The sequence below is a fragment of the Parambassis ranga genome, chromosome 9 (genome assembly GCF_900634625.1).
Source record: "Parambassis ranga chromosome 9, fParRan2.1, whole genome shotgun sequence".
Lineage (NCBI taxonomy): Eukaryota > Metazoa > Chordata > Actinopteri > Ambassidae > Parambassis > Parambassis ranga.
In genome coordinates this window covers 13,504,266-13,527,145 of record NC_041030.1, presented here as the reverse complement: position 1 = coordinate 13,527,145, position 22,880 = coordinate 13,504,266, and the positions used below count along the sequence as shown (strand labels likewise).

Below are 22,880 nucleotides of genomic sequence, written 5' to 3'. Positions count from 1 at the left end.
CCCAGTGGAAGAAGTCCGTGATATGTGACACTGCAGTGTCAATAAGCACTGGGTGAATTCAGACATTTTGTTTGACAGTCATGCGAAATATTGTCTGTGTGGAAAAAAAAATCAAATCTGAACCTTCTCTGTGTCAGTATGTCTCTTATTCATTCTCTTGTAGTCTGTGTCACTTTTTTTCCATCTCCCTCATCATCAGCATCATAATATTTTCCATCTGCTTTGAGAGATGGAGACATAAACTGAACCCGAGCCAGCACGAACAGCTGCAGGCATCTATTCCCATATATTACAGTACGCCTAACCCCCACATATTCCCTTTATGTTGAGCCTATCACTGAGTACACTAGACCCCATTACTCTCATTAGCTTTTACAGCACTTGGCTGGTACAACATTTGCATTTGCAGGGAGACAAGAGAACACAGTGCTGATACAGTTTCAGCAATATTGTCTTTGTGCTATGTGAAATGCATGCAAGTGTGCTAATAAAGACATATGATGCTTATCCCACTTTATTAAAGACAATTGTGTCGCTGTGCTGGCAGATAGTACGACTTGTTTGGATGTAATTTCACTGCCATAGTGATAGAAACATCTAAATTTAAAACAGATGCAGCAACTGTCTACAGCCTTTTTAAGATTTAAGTTTCTTGATACAAGTTTAATTCTGATTTTTCTAGTTTCCACTACAGGCTGAAACAGCTTGACAGGCCAGCTCTTTATGCATTCATGAAATGCAAAAACAAGTGTATAATTTCCCTTTATTTCACCTCAAGTCAACATCTCTTGTATTTTTCAGGGAGATTTAAAAAAAACGACAGAAAAAAAGACACATTTTCTTTGTTTGCAAGATGCTGACATCTATATTATTATGGACCCACTGTTTCCTGAAACTACCAAGCTGAGTTGGAAGTCAGGGGCTTGAAATAAAACGCTGTCTCCTGCTAAGCTTCAAAATGTCTGAAACCAGCTGAGGTGGTGGAACAATTGCAGTGCTTTCATTGTACAGTTACAGCCACTCAAACCAATCAAGCCGTGCTGTAATTTCCCAACGTCTCTCGCAGCACATGCTGACAGGACAATACCTACCCCACTTCTCCCAAAAGCACACGTCTCACCGGCTGTATAGCATGGAGTTCTGTGTCATTTAGTGTTTGATTGTCATATCGCTTCGCATTTAAATCAGCTACCGTCTCTCACTCCAAATACGTCTGCAATGTGCTGATGTGTTACAATTTCAGCACTTTGATTCTGCATAAAGCCTTTGAACTGAGCCTAATATGCAGCACAGTTTGCATTAGTGTAAGTGCTGTATATACATTTAAGCATACATCTCCTTATAGTGCTCTGAAATACATTTATAGCAGGTAGTAAGTTGCCTTAAGTGCCACAGAGGTCTGTCTGTGCTACAGTAATGGGCATAGTTTGGGCTTTTGTGTATATGCACATGTGGGTCTTTATTAATAAGCAGTGTCCACACAACCCTCTGCTGTATTATGAGTGTGTGTGTGTCTGCATGCATGCGCACACTGCAGGCTAAAGTCCCAGAACGGCTCGACAAGCTTAATACCATTATCAAGATTTACAGCGATGCTCATGCGGGACTTACATCAAAATGGTTGGTGCAGAGCACAGACAGAACCCATGTCCCAATTAGAGAGCCTCAAGAACGGCCGTACACACACAAACACATACAGACACACACAAGCAGACCCACAATCCCTTTCCCATACAATCTCTACGTCTCACTATCTTCCTCTCTCAGACACTTCTGCATATTCACAATCTCTTGAACTCTCTCTCTCTCTCACATGCACTCAGACACACACACACACACACACAAACACACAAACACACCCCACTCCCCCCAGGGGACGGTGCCTCTGGCCTTTTACGACTGGAGGAAAAAAAAAATGCTGAAATGGTGGAAGTACAGAAAGAAAGTGAGAACAAGACACAGAATGAGCAAGTGAGAAAGAAAGAGACTGGAGCAGCATCCCAAACAGCAGCCATAGCTTCAAGCCTGAAAGTCAGCTTGGGCTGCAAAGAGTTGTTTTTGATTTTTATGATTTAAAAACTGAAACTAGGATTCCCAGCGTATGGAGCTATGATGGCATTATTTTCTGTAGAGGACCTTTATATTGTTCATTTTCTGTTTAGAAAGAAGACAACTCGACGATTGCTCTGTGAATGTCTACACAAAATGTGTATGTGGCCATGCATATGCGTTTCCAGAAATCCAGGAGGAGCTTTAATGATAGGCCAGAAAATGCAGACCAAGCATCTCCCTCTCTGAGTCTCACAGAGACCAATTCAACCACTGAAGCAGGGATGTGTGGAGCACTGGAACGTCTGAGGCGCTCTGCAAGTCTTTGTTATAATAAAACACACCTAACATGAGATGCTCTCCGTGTCAATTCCAGACATCTTGATGATTCATTATTGAGTGCCAAAGCATTCTGTAATTCTCCTTTCACAGAGCTTTGGCATGGAAACAAATGACCAATTTCAATATTGAACTGTCATGAATTATTCATAGACGCTTGTAGAGCTTTAGGCATGGAAATTTTACACAGCATAACCTTGTGTAATATGAAAACAGCTCGTGATGAATGGAAATGCACAGTGCTCATTGAATTCTTTTGAAGCCCTGAGGATTGCAATACAAAAGTTAATAAGACTTAAGTATATGCTTCACTCAGGTACATTCTTAAAGACATAATCAACCCTTTCTTCAGCACGTCATGATGTCACAGATACAGACATTTGTGAGAGAGCAGAGAAATGCAGGATTATCATTTTTTACATGAAAACCTCAAACCTTGTGTCACGTCCTAACTGGTATTTACAATACTAATTAAAAAAATGCCTCTAATGAAAAAAAGCACAGTTTTGATAAATGCTCAGTTTGAGTGATCTTTCAGGAATGGCCCCACACTAATTAGTTGTAAGATGTCCACGCTCACTGATGGGTATTGATTTAACACAACCCTATTTTCATGATCAGATATATGAGTGAAGCTGCAGTGAAATTTTTTTATAGGTGTGTGTAAGTAGTGCAGATATGAAATATGACTGAAATAGTGCTCCTGACTGAGCCCCTCCCCCTCTCTCCTGAGTTTTCATTGCTTTTCATCTGCTCATCTCTTCTCCTCTCCTGTTCTCCTTCCTCTCTCTCTCTCAATAGACTCTACCTGTTGTCAAATAACTCAGTGACTATTTAATTTTGACTTATATATTACTTACTTATTCTTGCTGTACTTTTTACTCTTTATAACTTTTCTGAAGAGCCTCCATACTACTGAGAAAACTAAGAAATTAGTGAAAGAAGCTTAAATGAGAAAGCTTTCTGAAGTGTAATAGCTCCTCATTTTCTTTGTCCTGGCTGGCTACCAAGTCACAGACATACTCCTCACAGTCTCACACACACACACAGAAAATTCCCAAAGCAGAAGACAACAATCAATGTCGGCCAGTCACAGTTCAATAAGCCGACTAAACAATGTTGCTCCATTATTACTGTCTTGTTTAACCAACAGCACAAGAACAACACTGAGAATCGATACTCTGCCACGCGACAGTGTGTGCGTCTCTTCCTAACACCAAGGAACAGTGTGTGTGTGTGTCTGATCCACTCAGTGGAGCAACCAGCAGGAAAAGGTCCTTCATGATTAAATGTCCACTTAAAGCAGACCTCAGAGACACGTGCACGTATGCTTGTGCGCCTTCGTGTGTGCACCTTTATCTCTCTGTGTGCCTTAAACAGAGATGGCAAATTTGCTAAGGCTGATTGTCTATAAGTGACACTGAGCCTGAATACAGCTGGTTTCTTTATCACAGTTCTCTGACTTGAACTGGATCACAGTGATCCCAGATGTGACCAAAATCCATCCAAATTCTGAGGTAGAGAGTGCAGCAAGATGCTAGCCCTGCTGCTGCAACAACTGCATTACTGTACCCTGCTAAACCCACCTCCCCTGAATAATGTCTGTTCTAACCCTTGTTTTTATTTCATAATATTCATATTGTAATTTACGAGAATATAATGCATTATGCTGCATCAGTCCTCTGACCTCAGTGGGCTAGCTCTGACCTCAGTGGTTTGCTCTTTGGCCATATCCAGGCCCTTCTGCTGGTTGACAGTCCTGGTTATGGGAAATCCTTCATTTCTTTATGCAGCTACATGCTGACACACTTGTCTGTCAATGTCTTTGATGGAGACGGTTTTAGGACGGCAGTAAACTATTCTTTGGCTGTTAGCTTCTGCTTGAGGGTTGTTTGATGACTCCGCTGGGCATACAGTTGCATCATAACCTCTTCTGATTTTTTCCAATGTATTTCCAAGAAAAAGAAAAAACACACACACGCCGTCTTATTTTCAACAATATAATATTGCTAAAAAAACATACAAAAAAGAATGATGTCCACAGACCCAACTGTGAGGACTTATGGGGACTTTGTCAATGTCAAACTCAAACTTACAATGACACTTACATTCTGTCTTTTTATAATGGTGAATGCAAACAATGACAAGGTATCACTTAAGAGGTTTTTATTTTTATCTCATTTCAAGTGAGAGATCAGCATTTTCCTCCTCAGCTCTCTATTGCTCAGGTCACTACCCAGTCTGCATAACCCTGATGGCACCATCCTGTCTGAAACTCTGAAGCATTTTGTTACCTTAACTCTGTGCTCTGTAAATAATTCATCGGACACACCTCCCCTCTTAAGCTCTGAAGACCAAAAGTGATGGAACTAAAAGCTTAAAGGACTTAACTCTGCAGCAGCACAGTGCAGAGGAAACTGTTCTGGGAAGGTGAGGACTGCTGTTTTTCCCTATAGTGGTGCAACATAGGTGTTTATTTCCCCACTGAGGATTAAAAGGCACAGTGTTTGCTGTGACACTTTCTGATTAATTAGAGTAAATATTTATAATCATCTTCAAAAATGGATTTTTTTTAAAGGGATTTTCTTTAAATCAATGACCACATGCAAAACTGTCAACCCAGGGATTTGTATTTGTTTTCTTGGCAAATGTAATTTAAGGATTAAAGTCAAGATGAGTGACTTGCTGTCTGTTGAGCTGCAGCTGGTTCTGTAGCTGTGATGTTTTTTTCTTCTTCCTGGAGTGCATTGACACGGTGAAAAGCTGCAAATGGTACCAAACAGTCAGATAAAAGAAACAAAATGTCAACTCAGAAATGACAAGTTCGTCATTAGCTCAGAATCTCAGTTCAATTTCACACAAAAATAAACTTTTTTTGAGTTACAAGTTGACCTGAGGCCAAAACGGCAGCCCTGCCCTCATTTTCTGACAAGACCTCAGCACTGAGCGGAGATAAACCAAAACCCTGGAGGGACCCAGAGGAAGAAGCAACACAAATAACCACTGCAACAATACAAGGATTTGGAGGAGCTAGAGGGAGCCGTGGGCATTGTCTGGCTTTAGTCAGCTACTTTCTGCTTCTTTTGAAACTGTTCCTTGGGTGTGGATGACATTTCTCAGAACAGAGAAGAGGGAAAAACACTTCAAATGTTTCTGCAAACTTTTGCTCCTTCTGTCTTTTGTTCAAAGTTTAAATCTCCCCTCCCCACCCCCCAGGAAGCAAAGAAGGAAGGAAGAAAGGAGAAAAAGGGAACAGACAAAGTGGAGAAAGATGAGAGAGGGAGCGAAGAAGAAACGGACACAAGTCAGCGTAAAAGAAGAGCAGAGATGGACGCTGCCGTTCAGAGAAAACAGAGGGTTCTTTTGATGTGGTCTAACAACCATGCTGTGACTCTATGACATAAGTCCAACGCTCGTTCATCTGCTTTCAAGAAAAGTAACCCCATACACATGATGTCATTGGCACACATGCAAAATATATAGCTTACAGATGGCCACTTGCCACACAGCACATTCCATAATATTTCAACAATCCTATGATTGTGTGTAGCTGGTACAGTTGCAACCAATTTATCTGAGTCCAGACAGGATAGGGTGCTGAAACACAAACACGCACAAAGTGTTAACTACCCATCTTTGAAACAAACGCAGGTGAGGTTGTTTATTTTCATTTTAATACGTGTATATAATATACCCTGACATCAGCACACACACAGGAGACAAACTGTCAGTGTGAATAACAACAAAGTTATTGAATCGCTTCTACAGTACAGGTGGCGTTTCCCACCTTTATAAAAAATTCTAACTGCCAAAATGCCAGACATGGTCCAAGACAGTGACAGGATATACAAAAACCTGCCAAGAACACAACAGATACTGCATATGGAGACACAGTGTCTATCCACACTTGCACTTTAACTGCCAAACAAACCATCTAGTGCCATTCTGTGTGTGTGTGTGTGTGTGTGTGTTGGCTGCCCTGTCTGGAAACTCCCTTGTATGCAAGTGGTGAACAGGGCAGAGACACTTGTCCCTCAGTGTACCCAGTGTGTGTGTGCGTGTGTGTCAGTTTGTACGGGCGTGTTTTTGTGTGTTCTGCCAGTATTTGACGCCAATTGAGCCACATGTCATTGGACACTGAGCCAGTTTTCAGAAAAACCGTTACTGCACCACTACACCAGCTGTGCCTGAGGGAGGCTGATGATGATGATGATGATGATGATGATGATGGGGCAACAAACACAACAAAGAAAAAAAAAAGCCCCCCAAAAAACCCTTACAAATTTCAACCCCCCTGTCTTTGATATGAAACACCTGTGTGTCACTGTGGTCTTTTGATATTGTGGCCTCTTGCTGGAGTGTTGAATTTTTCACTTCTGGAACTATTTCAGTGGAGAGAAAGTTAATCTGCTCCTTTTGTTACAAGCTCAGAATGAAAAAGTGTGTGTGGGCCCCACCAAACTTCATTGACTCACAGGCACCTACAAACAGAAACAGAAAAAGTTCCTTAAGCAAAAATGTCCCGACTATTTTCTTCAGTTCAACTAGCAGAGAATTGATTTTTTCTCTTTATATAATCAACACAACATTACAAACAAGTGAACCTAGAATGTAAATTGCTCACACAGAACAATGCTCTTAATTTGAATTTAATCAGTGGCCCCCTCAGTCTTTTCATTAAAGAACACCATACTGAACTATATTATCCAAACCAGGGCTACATTGATTAAAGACATTATATCAAGTTCATTAGTTTAACAAATATAATAATGAATGATTTTGCTATAATCTACCCAAAAATAAAATGGAATAAAATGAAATGACATAATTCATTAAGTTAAAATGATGCTGGCGAAACAGCTTCTTGATTAAAAGCAGCACTGCTCCACAGAATAAAACAGAAAGTAATCACCGAGTTGTTTACAGCATCAGACTCGTACAGTAAATTCTTTGATAAGACACTGGCAAAGATCAGGTCAGACTTCCAGGTTTTGCACATACATACATATATTAAATCATTTGCTCTGATTTTCTTCTATTTAAGGTACAGTTTTATTTGTTTTTGTTTCATGCATTCTTGCAGCACCTTTCTAACATTTTTCCAATCAAACACATTTGTGAGCGCGTGCCTTCGACGTCCATGTAAAATTACATCGCGATTTCATCAGCCGTCAGATGACAGCAGGGAGCCTCGCCTCCACCCCGCCACAGCAAAGATAATGATGTGACACCTCTGCTGCGTTTCATGAAGGACACGTCCATCTTTGATTTAAACAAGTGCTGACCCTTTGTAAGCATGTGTAATGATAACAGTATGATTGAAGTGTGGGAGTTTAGCGTCCTGCCTGGATCAATGAAACAGCAGTGAATTAAATGTTGTGTTTGATTTGACAGGTTTGCAATGGAATTTATAATTTAAACAAGACTGTCAAAAGAATATATTTAAAATATTAGTCATTAGTGAGGAGCGCAGCAGTGCCTTTGTGTCATCCCTTTCTACATGTCTGCTAATTCAGTACCCCAAACCTGATAATTCCAACTGACAGCACTGGGTTTCTTAATTTTACATCATATTGCACATACACACTACAAAACCAAAACCAGTGTCTCTGTCCACATCGTCACCAAAATAGACTGACTGACTAGAAAAACATGTCAAAGGAGCTCCAATGAACTTTAAATTAATTGTAGAACCACAATATTTACTCTTACAAACATGCTCAGGGACAGACATACAAAATACCACAAGCAGAGGGAGGCAGAGAGAGACACACTTCTGAGGGTCAATCTAAAGGTTGTTTTTTTTTTCTAAACAAACATCAATAAATGTTGTAAGACGACGCAGCCAGAGAACTCATTGTACACACACACACACACACACACATAATGTACGCATACATGGACGCGAACACACAAACTGCGTGGGTGGAAATCAATGGGGAAAAAAGCAAAGCTAAAAACATGCTATAAACAACAGCACAACAACAAGTCAGCGGGTCTGTACTTTTATAGCCGCACTGCTGACTCACAATGTAGAGCAACAGCAAAGCCTCCAACCATTGACCTCATGGCACCCAATTTAATATTAAGCCTTTGGAAAGAATCTGTCCCCAAAAAAAAAATAATATCTGATTATCTCCACCAGCTGCTGACTAAAGAAGGCGCAGGACAGTTGACCTTTGATTTTTTTAAGCTACTATATAGAAGCTTTTAAGCTGTAATCAAAAATGAAGAGAAAAAAAAACTTCAATCAAATCGATATGTGGTGTGAATACAGAAATGTTCCTCCCACACTGGCACACAGCTCTTCAACATGACTGACAGGACGGCTGCTCCACCTCTTACAGAAGCTGCCATTCAAATGTCTAGTGTTCAAAGTTTGTGTACATTTCCCTTCAATATAATAACACCAACACCTGAGTGACTTTGTGTATTTTTCTTTATACAGCACCTTTCTCTTTTCACTCAACACTGAAGTGATTCCCCAAAAGGAATAAATATCTCTCCACACCAAACAATGTACTACTGTTCAAAACAAAAACCCTGCTTTAGAACACGAGGCATGAACTGCACCCCATCATAATGTAGGAGTGCAACCTTTAGGGAGGTGATGTCCAATCTGTTCTCAGCAAAAAGTGATGAATACATTCACCTTCTCTTTTATTAGAGACACTTGTGGAAGGAAGCCAGACTCACAGACAATAGACAGATGTATTTTTCATCACGCAAAAACATCCTTTTACACAAGTGCTAACTTTGCCTCAGTAGACCAACTTTCCTCACAGTTTTGTCAACACACACACACACACAGAGAACTCTGAATCTTATCTTTTTCTCTTTCCTTTTTGGTTGACATTTGATTGAACAACAGCAAATCCTGTTGCGATGTTCATTGGTCCCATTATCTAACAAGCACTAATTTAGATTAAGTGTCAATCAATAATCTGTCATACAAAGATGTAACAAGGCCTCGCATCGCCAATTGGTTTGTAAAGGAATCTTTTTGGAGGCTGAGAACATCCTTTCTTTATGGAAACAATGCAGCTAATTAATGTCAATAAAGCATGTTTTAGTGGTCGCTTGGTGCTGAGAAGTCTGAATGACTACACAAAAACAGTAACGTTGCACACCTTTTCAAAATCCTCTCAACTATTTCCTACATGTGGACTCTCTTTAATCCATGTGCATGTTTGCCAGTGCCCAACAGACTTTGATTAAGAAAAGCACCCGGTGGCCAACAGTGGAACTACACCTTACAGCACTGAGTGCGCCCCAGGTGGAGCGTGCTGCTTTTAACCCTAAAATAAGACATATGACAGGGACACAAACATCACATTTTTTAAAAATATTATGATTTTATCAGGTAACCTCCCTCTCCCTGCCAACTGTAATTAATTACTACCCCTGCAGTTTTTCCATGCACATGGTGTCCCCATATGTCCAAGTCACAATATCATCCAACTTCCACTCACTCAACACTGCTCTGCCTGATTTTTGTTTCCTGAACCCCTCACCATTCTATGATGACTTTTCCCCCCCTGAAGAACAAAAGATTTCAGGAAGCAGGATTTTCACGGTGGAGAGTCATTACTCTCTCTCTCCGTTCTCCGCACTCCTCCACCTACTGTGCCTTCCTTACCTGTGCTCCTCTGGGTGGAGGGGAAAAAAATGCTGTATGCATGGATTATTCTGCAAAATAACAATGTAATATTTCATCTACTTGTACACACACTTACTGGACACATAAAACATGCCTTGTCGGCAAAATGCTGCTCATATTCATTATCTACTGTGTACAAATGATACAAAATAAACTGCTTACATGTAATCTTGTTGCCCTGCAGAGTAAAACACACCGGTTTGTCATGCTACGCAGAGTCAAAACAGGTGAACAGTCCCACGGATGTCTATTGAAGGGAATTATTTTTGTGCCAATCACACACAATAAGCCCACAGTGAATATGTTGTTTTTGCACGTGCCGTCCCCTCTGTGTGTTACGCCCTTGTTTTTGCTACATGGTGAGCAGTACAGTAAATGACATCATGTCTACAGTAGGAAAACAGGCGACCAAAAACCTTTTTTTTACAACATCAAATCCCCTTTTTCATGGCATCCTACGGAATTACAATGTAGTCTTTCAACCCGCGTAAGTCTGGCGTGTTTGTGTGCAAGCACGTGTGCAAACTGCAGACGTAAGCCTGGGAGGTAAAAAAAAAAAAACTTACAGTGGTGATTATAGTAATTATGGTTTCAGGTTTTTGCATATTCCTTCAGATGGACCACTAGATTACCAGCTAGTTTTGGCACAGAGGGAGAAGGAGAGAGTGGGGAAAAGAAAGGAGTTACTGTTGGGGGTGAGGGAGAGGAAGGTTTGAATATAGGGAGCAAGAAAGAGAAGAAACCAGAGGGATTTGTGAGAGAAAGAGCAACAAAGAAAGAGAGAATGTAGCAGCGAAAGACACGAAGAAGAGAACAACTAATCCTTCAGGCAGCTTCCCAACACCACTCAACTCATGTACTCCCCCCTACCTCCCCCTTTTTCCCTCTCAATCCTTTCTCCACACCCAACCAGGAGCTGAATGGGCCGTTACAGTGTGGCTTTGTTTCCTATCAAAAAGGAGCGCGAATGTCAAATTCTCAAGAACAAGAACAAAAAAGAAAACACCTTTATTCTTTTTACTTGATTTCTCTCTCCCTCTCCATCCATTCCTTAATTTCCCTTCTGCTTCTAACCTACCCCTCCTTTCCCTTTCCTTATTTTACTCTCCTTCCACTCTCTCAATACAGGACAATGCACATAACAAGCTTTGAATGGAAACAAAAAGGACCCAGATCCCAACCGTGTGGACCCCCTGTCGCGGCATGTCGTCTTTTCTCAATGGCAGCTTAATTACATATTCATGCTGACATAAATAAGACTCCAGAACACAAACACGTCACTTCACCAAAACACCCAACACCCATCTGCTGGTCGTGTGTCTGCCCTCAAGGAACTGTTCTTTAAAAAGAGAGCACACATAGAAGATTGCCGTCTTTGTGTTTGTGCATGTTTAAGGAGTGACACCTGTCCATGCAGCATGTCAGAAGTTGTAGCGCTGCAGACGTCCTTGATAATGCTCCAAGAAAAACCATACATACATGCAGCCTCATTTTAATATGAGTGCCATTAGCAAAATAAAAATCTGGAGACGCAGCAGATTGGTGCTTTGGCATGAATCCAAACAAAGTGTCAGAGACAGACAGAAGAAGGGACGGAGGATTAAGCTGAAGAGGCAGAAGTTGGTTTACTCACACAAAGAAAAGAAAAAAAGTGTCTCCTTTAATCTCCTGTCTCCAATAAGTGCAGCTTGCTGCTTGTTGTTTCTGAAGCAAATAAACCAACCCGAGCTATTTACTGGAGGTTTTACGGTATCAAATAAAAAGAATATATAGACCATGAAAAGCCTAAGCTGCCGGCTGCGGACAGAGCCGAGGCCTTAAAACAAAGAGATACAGGGTGAGGTTTCAATGGAGAGCAGCTGGCCTGGCGTGGAGCTCCATCTCTCTACCTGTCTCTTTCCTTCCATCTCACTTTCATCTATCTGTATGGAGCCCATGTGTGTGTGTGTGAGACTATGAAGGAAAAACTTTCCCCCTCCCTCTGGCTGACTGATGGGTTTCTGTGACCAAAAAAACACCACACATACACACAAACAAAATGTCCTGCTGATAGTGGGCCCCATTCGGAAGCACAACAATATGTCCACTGTTTGGCCTAGACTCTAATTAAACAGTGTAAATCTAAGTAGAGACAAAGACAGAGTGGTGAGAGACAGCAGAAGAGGAAGAAATTAATAACAGAGCTAAAATCAAGAAGGCAAATGGAATGCCAGAGGTAGCAGATGGAAAATAACAAAAGCAGGATGGAAAAATAGGAAGAAACAGAGTCAAAGAGGAAGAAATGGGGACAAATGACAAGAGAGGGGAACTGAGATGACAGACAACAGCTTACAAGTCTGTGGCCTGGCACACAGTGGTAGCCATTTACCAAGTCCAAGTGTTTACTACGGGGATCAGACACGCTGTTTCTTTTGCAGCATGCTGCTAAATTGACAACAAAGGGATTTTTCCTCAAATTAACTTTACTTCAATAATTTTAAAGGATTTTCTGTGACAGGAGAGTTTCACAGCAAAAAGTTTAACAGTTACTTTGGTAACCTGAAGCGCCAGACGGTTTGTTACACAAGACTATTGAGAAAGAGCAGCCGCTTTCAGAAGATACTTGGCAGGTGATAGGATGGTCGAAGCATTCAAGCATGTCATGTTTATTATGGGCTGGATCCAGTTGCTTCAGATTCCCAACGCTTGTTGCTTTGTCGTCACCAAAAGCTAAAATTTCTCACAGGATGCTGACAGGCCTGAACCACAATCACATAGCTGTAAGTGCAGCAAGATGGATTATTGGTGGTTTCTCAATCACACGAATTATGCCAGAATCTGGCTGCTGTCAGCCTCTAAATGGCTATTTTGGTGGTTAGCACTGTGTAAAGGTGTATTTTATCCCAAACCATGACTTCTTTTCTTAAAACTAAAAGTATTTTTTATGTCTAACATCGAGTCTCCTGGGGCCAGGCTCGTTTCCATCCCATCTAACTACCAAAACAGGCACTTTGTCCCCCTTTTCTGCAGGTTGAATGCAGGCTAACGAGGGACATCACAGACCTTTCATATTATAGAGCCTTTACTGTTGAACTAACAGTTAATAGTTTGTGATTTAAACCACATGTAAATGTGTCTGGTGCTACAGGGAAACCTAAATCTAGGTATTCCATGACTAACTTGTCCATTTATGACAATATTTCAAAGCACTTGTAAAAGTATTTTTTCCTACAGCTTACCTTTGAAGATAAAACACTAAAATATGTTTGTAATTCTTTTCAGTGCATGAGTTGCTCAGGACCAGTGGGAACTATATAGTAGGCCATTGATTGGGAACCAACAGCGTTTTCTCAGAACCACCACCACCACATAGACAGAGACGCGCACCCATGTGCAGACACAAAACTAACTACAACAAAAAGCCTGGAAATGAGAGCACCAAATGAGGCCTTAGGTTTCGCAGGCCATGAAAAATTCATAATTCCAGATCTTTACATGAAACTCTAGAAGGAATTAGGCCTAACAGCAGGAGACGCTGGGAATCAGTTTCAGAACATTTAGCTTCCTCCTTTTCTTCTTTGCTCCAGCTCAGTCTCTCTTTCTCTCTCTCTAGTAAACATGCTCACACACACAGTTGGACACAGACACACACACACACACACACACACAGGGGTGCATTCTTATGTTCCATCCTGGGTTTTCCCCCTGCGGTGAGTGAGAGATAGTAAATGGTGCAAGTTTGTCGACACAGCCTTTTGGAAAAAAAAAAAACAAACAAAAAAACACACACACTTCTTTAAAAACCGGATTTCATCTTTCTCAAAGAAAAAACATGCCCGCAATATTCTCTGCCACTACACCAACAACCCCAGTTCAGGTTCCTCATACTTGAAAGAAAAGAAAAGAAAAGAAAATCTGTAATTGCCGTGTGTAAGTAAACCGCATATAAGATTCAAAGAACTGTAGGTGGACAGGCAATATGCAACATCAGGGATCAACATAAAATGTACACAGTGAAAGGACAGACATCCAAGGCCACAGGCAAAGAGGGAAAAAAGGTTCAGTGAAGTCAATTCATCAGCTAGAGAACACTGACTGAAAGGAGGAACAAAGGTGGGTGGAAAAATGTTTCATCACTGGTCATACTTAAAATGAGTCTATAAAATGCATGGATGAGTAAGCAGGGATAATTTTTTTTTATAAAAGGCAGAGAGTGTGAGGTAAATCTGCCATCACTAGGCTGCTGCTAGCAGCAGGAGGGTCTTCAATACAAAACAACCCCAGACACTGTCAAAGACTTCCTTTCACACACTCCCAAGAACGCCCGTCCGAGCACACACACCCACACACACAGAATGCAGACAAAATGCAGCATTGTCTGACTGCAGATATGTTCATGTGTGAGTGTGTGTGGCAGTCAGTCAGCTTGTCAAGTCCTAGTGGTGTGATCAAAGCTGGTACAAACCACCCAGAGAGATCTCCCTTCCTCATCTATTCATCCTCTCCCTCTCTCACTCCGATACAGGCACGCCATCAAACTTACCACATAAAACCTGCTCGGCCAATTGCACTGCGCTGGCTGGGGCTCCACAGCCAATCAAAGTGGCCGGTTTAGTTCCAATAATTCCCAGCTGTCCCCCTACAAGCATGAACCCTGGATGGCTGCACTACACCATGGGACAGGATCAGAGCATAATGGGAGACAGCATGGGAGCTCTGGCAATTTTATAATGCAGAGTGTGCGCACATGCATACACACACATGCAAAGAAAACACCATGTGAGCACTGCTGGAACACTACGATAGTGCCAAATTCATGCACACTCACACACAGACAAGTCACACACAAATACACACAAACTCCACGGGAGTTCTCCGAGACCATCCTCAAACTGCCAAGTTCATGAATACAAACACACACACCTACCTTCTAGGAGCACTTTCAGTGCATCTCTTACACCTCTGCACACACCCACCTGTACACACACTGTTTCACTTTCAATCAGCTTTCTGTAGTTCAAGAATACATAAAGTATCCTAGAACAGATGTGCGTGTTGGAATCCAATTAAGTGTGTTTCAGAGTTGAAGCACAAATATGAAAGTGTGTAAACAGCACACAGCACAGGAACTAAACTGAATATGAAATGACTGAGACTGCAGGGGCCACACAGAGCAAATGTTTAACACTAACACCCTGCAGCAGCGGAATCACACAACCTGGTTATACAGCAGCTAAGTCATCACCATGAACAAGGGGACTTTTCAGACTTCTGACGTATGAGGATCTTGACACCCATTCACTCCAGATCAAATGTAGGGGGGCTTAGCTAATGGCTTTTTAATAGCCCCACTGCTTGAGGGTGGGGCTTAGTTGGAAGGCAGACACGTGCACTTTAGCTGTAAGGAGAGGATCTCAACTAACACACACTGTATGTGCACATGTCACCATACGTATAAGTGTGCCTGTGTATGAGAGACTTTTCCACACTTTGCAAACAGAGAAGAGACCGACGCCTATGTGTCAGATTAAGTGACTAAGAGCTAAAAAAAGATTCTTAATTAAAAGCTTAGGGGGAAAAAATAGGATGTAAAGGCGAATGACTTTGATTGAACCAATTGTGTGTGTGTGTGAGACAAGTCTACTCAAAAGGGATGTTTAAAAGCATCTAAAACCTGATTATTTGAGGGTCCTTGTGCCTTATCATTATTAGATTGGAAGCCACAGCAGTGTCTGTATCAGTCCCACAAACATCATTAGTCATGACCTCGAAAAACAAACTCAGCTGTTAAACGTGCCAAAACCACATATTCCACCGAACTGCAGGCAACAACTGGCCATAAGACGCTCAATGATGCATGAGCTGCAATAAACAGCAGAATAATTTAGTATGAATAGCTATTTGTATTTTCCATTCAAAGACAAAAATACACACTGAAACAGGAATTTGAAGAGGCTCTCTACCTGAATGGGATGGTAACTGAATGCAGCACTGATACACAGAGCGGATCAGCTATGCACACAAAGCAGCCCACTGCCTTCTCTGTTAGGTTTGTGTTGTTTTGCCCCACTCAACAAAACCACTAACAGGCTGACTACTCATACACATAGAAGCAACTTCAGAGACGTGAGCCTAGATGCAGGAACAGAGCAACAAACATGTTCAACGAGAGAACCCAACATTTAAAACTGAGGTGAAGGCTGCACTGATCAGGTGCATGAAAACACTGAAGAGTTTCTGTCTGGAAGGCGTCAACAGATTGAATTTCGAATTATCAGATTTCTCCACAAAACGTCAAATTGAGCCGTGCGTTGGTGCCACGGCACAATTTATCAGGGAGGCGGGTGAAAACATGCTCAAACCGTGTCCCTAAATTGCAACATATTGATTTAACAATAAACCAATAGAGACCCGTTATAATGAATATTGGAGGGAGTAGCTGAAAGGTTGTTCCCCAGAGCAACAAGAGAAAGGCAGTGGCAACATCACGTCCAATTACTATCCAAATTCAGCACAAAAAGCCCATGTCAATACCAATTTATAGACTGTATCCTGGTTTAGAGGCAAGTTACTGTGGGTAATCCTTTAAGAAGCTTTCATGTGGGACATTAGCAGGTGAGGATATTATAATATTTAATAGAGGATAAAATCATCCATAAGTGCCTATAATAAGGTCAGCCCTCCATACAGAGGAAATGTGGTGAATTAAGCAGACATGGTTGGCCATTAAATCTTTTGGATAAACATTAACAAGGCACAAGTTCAACCTGAGAAGGTCAGCGAGGGAAAAGGAGAGGGGAGCAGGATGTGTTTGTGAGGGCGCCTGTTCAATTATGGATCTCAGTGTTCTTATACAAAGTACAGTGCATGAAGTTAAGCTGTTTATTCGTGCCTCATTCACCCACAAACACCACAGCCATGATGGGTGGCAGCACGCCACTCTCCAGAAATATCACTTTAATATTCCTGTTATGATTCATTTGGGGCGTGTAGTGAACGCAGCTCTGATACACTGCGCCTCATTTCCACTTCACACGGGCAGCTCTGTGTGGACTCTAACGTGGAGATTTGATGATCTTGTGGCATTATACATCCTCACTCCCGACCATGCGCTTTGCAGCGTGTTTATTCTGCAGAGTCCGGCTTTCGTTGTGAGATAATTGCCCACAAGCTTCTGGTGTGTCTTCAGACTTCTGATCAGTTTTTCCACGCTTCGCCTGGACACAGCAGACTTCGCCTTTCTGTTTGTTTCCCTTTATTTTAACTACAACACATTTCATTTGTCCGTTTGTAAGCCAAACTGTGAAAAAATAGATTAGAAAAATCACTCTAAGTCCCACAGTGTGCCTCGGGAGTTTTTTTTTCGCATTTATGTTCGTATTTATGAGCACACTTCCACGTGCATTCTTCAATCCTCTCTATATATTTTTGGGTTCTCCTATAAATCATCACATTAGTCCCATCTCGTTGGGAAACGTGCGCTGCGAGTTTTGCCTGTCAGTTTGAACAGCACACATGAAGCGGGCAGAAATACGCATCATGGTTTCCACCTTAAGATGCTGACCGTGAAGCACAATCTCATCACCTCAACTCCATTAAAATGGAAGTATAGCACCAGAAAGTGCAGCTCCTCGGCAGGAGACACTTCTGTCTCTCCTGCTACTAATTGGCACGCCGCCGCCACCAGCAGCAGCAGCAGCAGCTCACATCTGAGCAGTGAAGGAGAAGCTCCATCACTTTCAAACATGTAAGGTGTAATTAAAGGGCTTAGAAGGAGACGCGCTCTCCCGTCTTACCTTGGGCGACTACTGGTTGTACCAGCACCAGGAGAAGCAGGATCCCCGGCGTGGCGCACATTCTCACCAAGCTGGAACCCCCGAGTGCTAGTCCACTTCTCTGTCCACTTTTTCCCATTACAGGCAACGCGTAATAATACACATAAACACGCAAAACTCCTCCGGGGGGGAAGGAGAATATGGGGGATATGAGAACCCCCCCTTCCTGCACAGGATCTGCTGAGTCCAAAACCAAAGTGTATGTAGCCTCTAGTCCCGATGTGTGTCGCAGGTTGAGCTGTTGTAAATTACCGCGGGGTCCCTTCACTCGTGTCAGCGGCACTGCTGCCTTGCCACTGAGCTCCGCGTTCCTCTCCGTGCGCTCTCTCCTTCTCCACACTCCGTTTACGCAGAGAGAGAGAGAGAGAGAGAGGAATGCCACCGCCCTCTGGCTACCATAAGAGACTCGCTCTCTTTCTCCTTGACTCTGATTCCTTCTTTTTATGTCTTTCACACTTTAGTGACAAGCAAAAAAATAAAAAATAAATAAAGAACGATCATGTCAACACACATGACGTCTGTAATAAGGATTTCGCAGGTTGGAACGATTTACTCTCACTACAAACGCTTTATACTTTCCTTATTCGGACACATTGTAACTTTTATAACTATAACTGACCTTTTGTATTTTTTTTTTATTTTTGATTGATTTGTTTTTGTCTGATCTTTATCATGGATTCGGTTATTGCACACACAGGCTGGTGCGTCCAGTCTGGAGCAAAGTAAAGAGCCTCGGCATGTTCCTCCAGAGCTCACCGACTGATGTCTGCCCCCTGACGGCCGCGTCCGTGGGACCTGCAAAGGACGTGGTGCTCTCATTTACTGCAGGCACACTATAACCTGCTGTAAGTGGGTAAAAAATGACGTAGTGCAAAGAATTATAGTAGAATATCAAAGCTAATTTTACTGCAGCTTAATAAATATATTTTTTGGTGACTGTGTGCTGCAGCCTGTACTGTACACAGACTGACCATCAAATCAGGTCACTTACCCGGCTCTTGTATATTACCATCATCACAGTGTGTATTATAATGTGGGTTAAAGGGGAGGAAAAAAACATAACACAATATTAAAACAGCAATTTACTCAAAGTGACGGTGAATGGCTGACAGAGGACTCCACTTGTCCTCCGGATGCTAGCAGCAATAATTGAAACTAATAATATTTTTAGCAAATTGAAAAATCATCTAGTAGAAACAGCCTCCTGAAACTGGGTGACTGTTTGACCGGGATAGCTCACGCATTTGTGACAACATGTCTACTTTTTCACATCATTTTGACAGAACTCCAATCAGATATGCATGTTTTTTTTTCTACATCCACTAACCGGTGTCACCTTCCTACTACTTAAGCGAAAGATAAACGATTAAGTGATTGACGAATAAACTCACACAACAAGCTCAATACGTGTCTTTGCAGCACACACACTCTTACAGCTACCATAACTCTCCACAGTGCTGCTGCACAGTCATTTGAGCAGCACAGCCCGGATCATGCATTGTAAATGGCAATAGTAAAATATGTGCTTGGTGCCATTTGTCACCACAGCAGCCCTGCAGCTCAGTGACTAGCACTGGAAGTAGCTGCTACCCACAGGGACCAGTAAAAGCCTTTTTATTCTGCCACTTTATTGGGAATGGGAAAGCAATAAGTTACACAAGAAACATATGGCACACTTGGTTATGGATCAGCACTTACACTAGCAACAGTCAATGGCAATGGGATTTTCAGAGTTCCACAAGGCGATACAAGGCATACACACAGCCAGTGACTTAAAGGCAATATTTAAACAGTTCATTATGTGGCAGTAGTTGCAAATTATGTCCAAATTGTAAAAGTAAAACACCTTATAATGTCTGCATTTTCATTGGAACTACTTTCTACCAGATCTGCTGTAGTTTTTGCTTGCTGACAGTGTTAATGAAAATTGTCAAAAAAGTGGACATTAAAAGGGGCCTGTCAGTGATTTTTCAGTCAAGATTAGGCCTACAGACCACTTGGCTATACCATGAACTTTTACACACATTCACATATTCCTGAGCATCACTTGAAAATAGAGCCTATCACAGGCAAGAGGCAGGTTGCTAGTCCATCGCAGGGCTAACATAGACACAAAACCGTTCACACTCTCAGCTTAGAGTTGCCTATTAACCTAATAAGCATGTTTTTAGAATGCAGAGGAAGCTGGAGTACCCAGAGAACACCCACACAGGCACACATGCAAACTACACACAGAAAGGCCCACGCCTGAAAGGAACCAGGGACCTTCTTGCTGTGCTATCACCCCCATGCCACCCTAATCTGGCACCTTTATCAGAGTAAATAGTTCCCTTTAATTTTTATTTTGCTGATGATATTAACACAATCTCTGTTTTACTTTGGATGTTGTTGCTAATTTACAAATGCTGACATTAACAGCAGCCTTTAAATCTAAAATCTAAAATGCATACATTTAGCAATTGAAAATTTAGCAGTTGGAGCCATAAATTCTTTGGCGTCAGCACCCATGTATAGTAGCAGCTAACTAGCCATAGTAGTATATTTCTGAAAAAGCAGTTATTTTATATGTTCATCCTCCTCCTCCATTGGCATTGTTATTTTCATGACAGCAGGTGGAAGACATGCTTGCTAAAAAACTCCACTTAGGCTGAAAAAATAAAGACTATGATGTTTGTGTGTGTGTGTGTGTGTGTGTGTGTGTGTGTGTGTGTGTGTGTGTGTGTGTGTGTGTGTGGGTGTGTGCACGAAAGCGACTGTCTGTCTAACTCCTTCAGGACTTTTTTTTCACAAGGTCTCCATCTTGAAGCTTCTTTGAATGTGAGGATCATCAAAGACAATCTAACATTGCTTTATTCATGTTTATCGTCATTACAGAGAGAGTGATACAGCGTTCAGAAAGCTGGAACATATTTCCCATTGGTTGCCTGAGTCTGTAACGCACAGCATCAAAGAGACAGCGATAATGAGGAGGGGAGACAGAGGACAGTGCAGAAGAATACTTTGGAGGATATCCCTGTCTTGATAACGCAGACAAGAGAGTTAAAGAAAAGTGTTTAGCTGTATAGTGCTGATTTAAGGTCGTAGGAACCAAAACTGTTCTCATCCACCAACCAGACCTGTGTTGTGAGTAGTGACTCCTTTCCCATCACCACCTACAGATTTTTTCTGGTGTGTTCTGCTTAAAATCACAAGGTTAGGAAGCATTAGAAAGCAGAATGGAGACCGGCGTTTATGTGATAGTGAGTGCGTACAAACTCAACATTGATTAGATTCAGATGTGGCTCAGATGGTTAAGAGTCTCACAAATTACAGACAGAGATGTGACAGAAAAGCAGTGAAAATTAGTGTGTCCATCTAAGCATCATGTTTCCATTGCCTGAGTTTGTTTTTTTTCTGTCCAGTGTAAAGGACATTTATTAGATAAACAGATTGAACACTCCTATGCAGCTGGATGTTGTGACTCCCTAGAGTTTTGTTGTCATTGTCAGGTTTCCCAGCAACAGACTAGTCCCTGTAAAACCCCAACTTAAAAGGGAAATGAAACAATGGCTGTTAGCATAATTAAAAGATAAATAATCATCAAAAATAATGACAGGTTTAACAGTGTCAGTCAGCAGAAGTTAAATAATCATAAGTTTATTTTTCACATTTCCCAACATGTATAGCACCGTCTTGTCCTAGCAGAGGTGGTGACATCAACTGGTTGGTTGGGTATGTAAGTAGCTGGCATCAGCTAACAAGAACTGACAGCTTTGGCAATGACTACCAACTTAAAAGCGATACAAGGGATGTCATATTTGTACTGCTACTGGACCAGTGTACTGTCACCAGCCAGGGCAAGATTGTCCACTTCCATGCTTTGTCCGTGGAAAGTGATTCATTGGTGAGAACTCCTCCTGGCATAATGCGGAGGGGAAACACAGTTAACTCACTGTACCAACAAGTCTGACCTGACCTTCTTATTATCCGACTCTATCTGCTGTTAGCATTTAGCAGTGGTGCATCGGTAAGGAAACAGGTCAGCAGCACACTCTTTTGTCAGCAGTCAGGATGATCAGATGCCCCGATCAGATGGTCAAATAGCCTGTGCTTGGTCTAGTAAGAAGGAATGTCAAGCACAAATGGAGCTGTGTCAGACTTGTTGGTACAGGCGATCCAACCAAGCGCCAACCTTCGGGGCTTAGACTTAAAGCCCATGCGGAAGTGTCAAAACTTGTAGTTCACGCCGCAACCGCTGGGGGCTGGCTCCAAAAGCGAGTCATTTCCCAACTTCACACAGCAGAAATGAACATGTTTACAGCCTGGTACAAAAAACCATTCTGGTCTCAAAGTACGGGGGGTTGATTTTTTTTAATAACTCACTCGTTTTCATTTTAGTCTGACTTAAAATTACGCATAATTATGGGCGCTGCTGCTTGAGAGACAGACAGTTGCCGTATCACAGCACGAGTTTCCTGCTTCCATGATCGCCCGCCCCCCTAAACTCTGCTCGTGCTCCCCCTCTTTGTCCATATTTGGAGTTTTGGCAGACGTGACGCTGCCAACATGGCGGCGGTGGAAGCATCCCGGAGCCTCCCACCGAGCTTCAAAACGGCTCTTCAGAAACAAATGTGTGACATCAGGGAAGCTCTGCCCATAGTTTTTACTGTCAATGGATCCAACTCAATTAGCTGTTAGCAAATTAGCAGCAGAGCACCGGTAAGTTAGCACAGCTGATCTACCAAGTCATATTCATCAAATTGCCCTGAGCACTGGTATACCAAATTTCACACTACTCAACAGCACAAACATCAATGTATTGATTCATGTGTGTATATGTTTAAAATCCATTTACTGGTGGGGCTACACACAGCTACACTAAGGCTAGAAGGATTAGTGTGCTCAAAATGCTTTTAAACAGCATCTAAAACCCATAAGAGTTATAGAAATGCAATTAGAACGAAGGATATCTTTTTGTGTGAGAATCCTTTTCAGCTCACTAATTGAAGACACTGAAAGAGACATTCAATTCCTACATT

At 41.9% G+C, this 22,880-nt stretch overlaps 1 protein-coding gene across 1 annotated transcript in view; it reads right to left on the bottom strand.

Annotated features, from left to right (window-relative positions):
* The window catches only part of unc5ca (unc-5 netrin receptor Ca), a 150,066-nt gene extending 131,927 nt beyond the window's left edge, over positions 1 to 18,139 (bottom strand). The window contains exon 1 of the mRNA XM_028414537.1: positions 17,824 to 18,139. Within this exon, the coding sequence (XP_028270338.1) occupies positions 17,824 to 17,941 (118 nt within the window). The 5' untranslated portion in view covers positions 17,942 to 18,139. The remainder of the gene's footprint in view (positions 1 to 17,823) is intronic.
* Between the last annotated feature and the right edge of the window lie 4,741 nt (positions 18,140 to 22,880).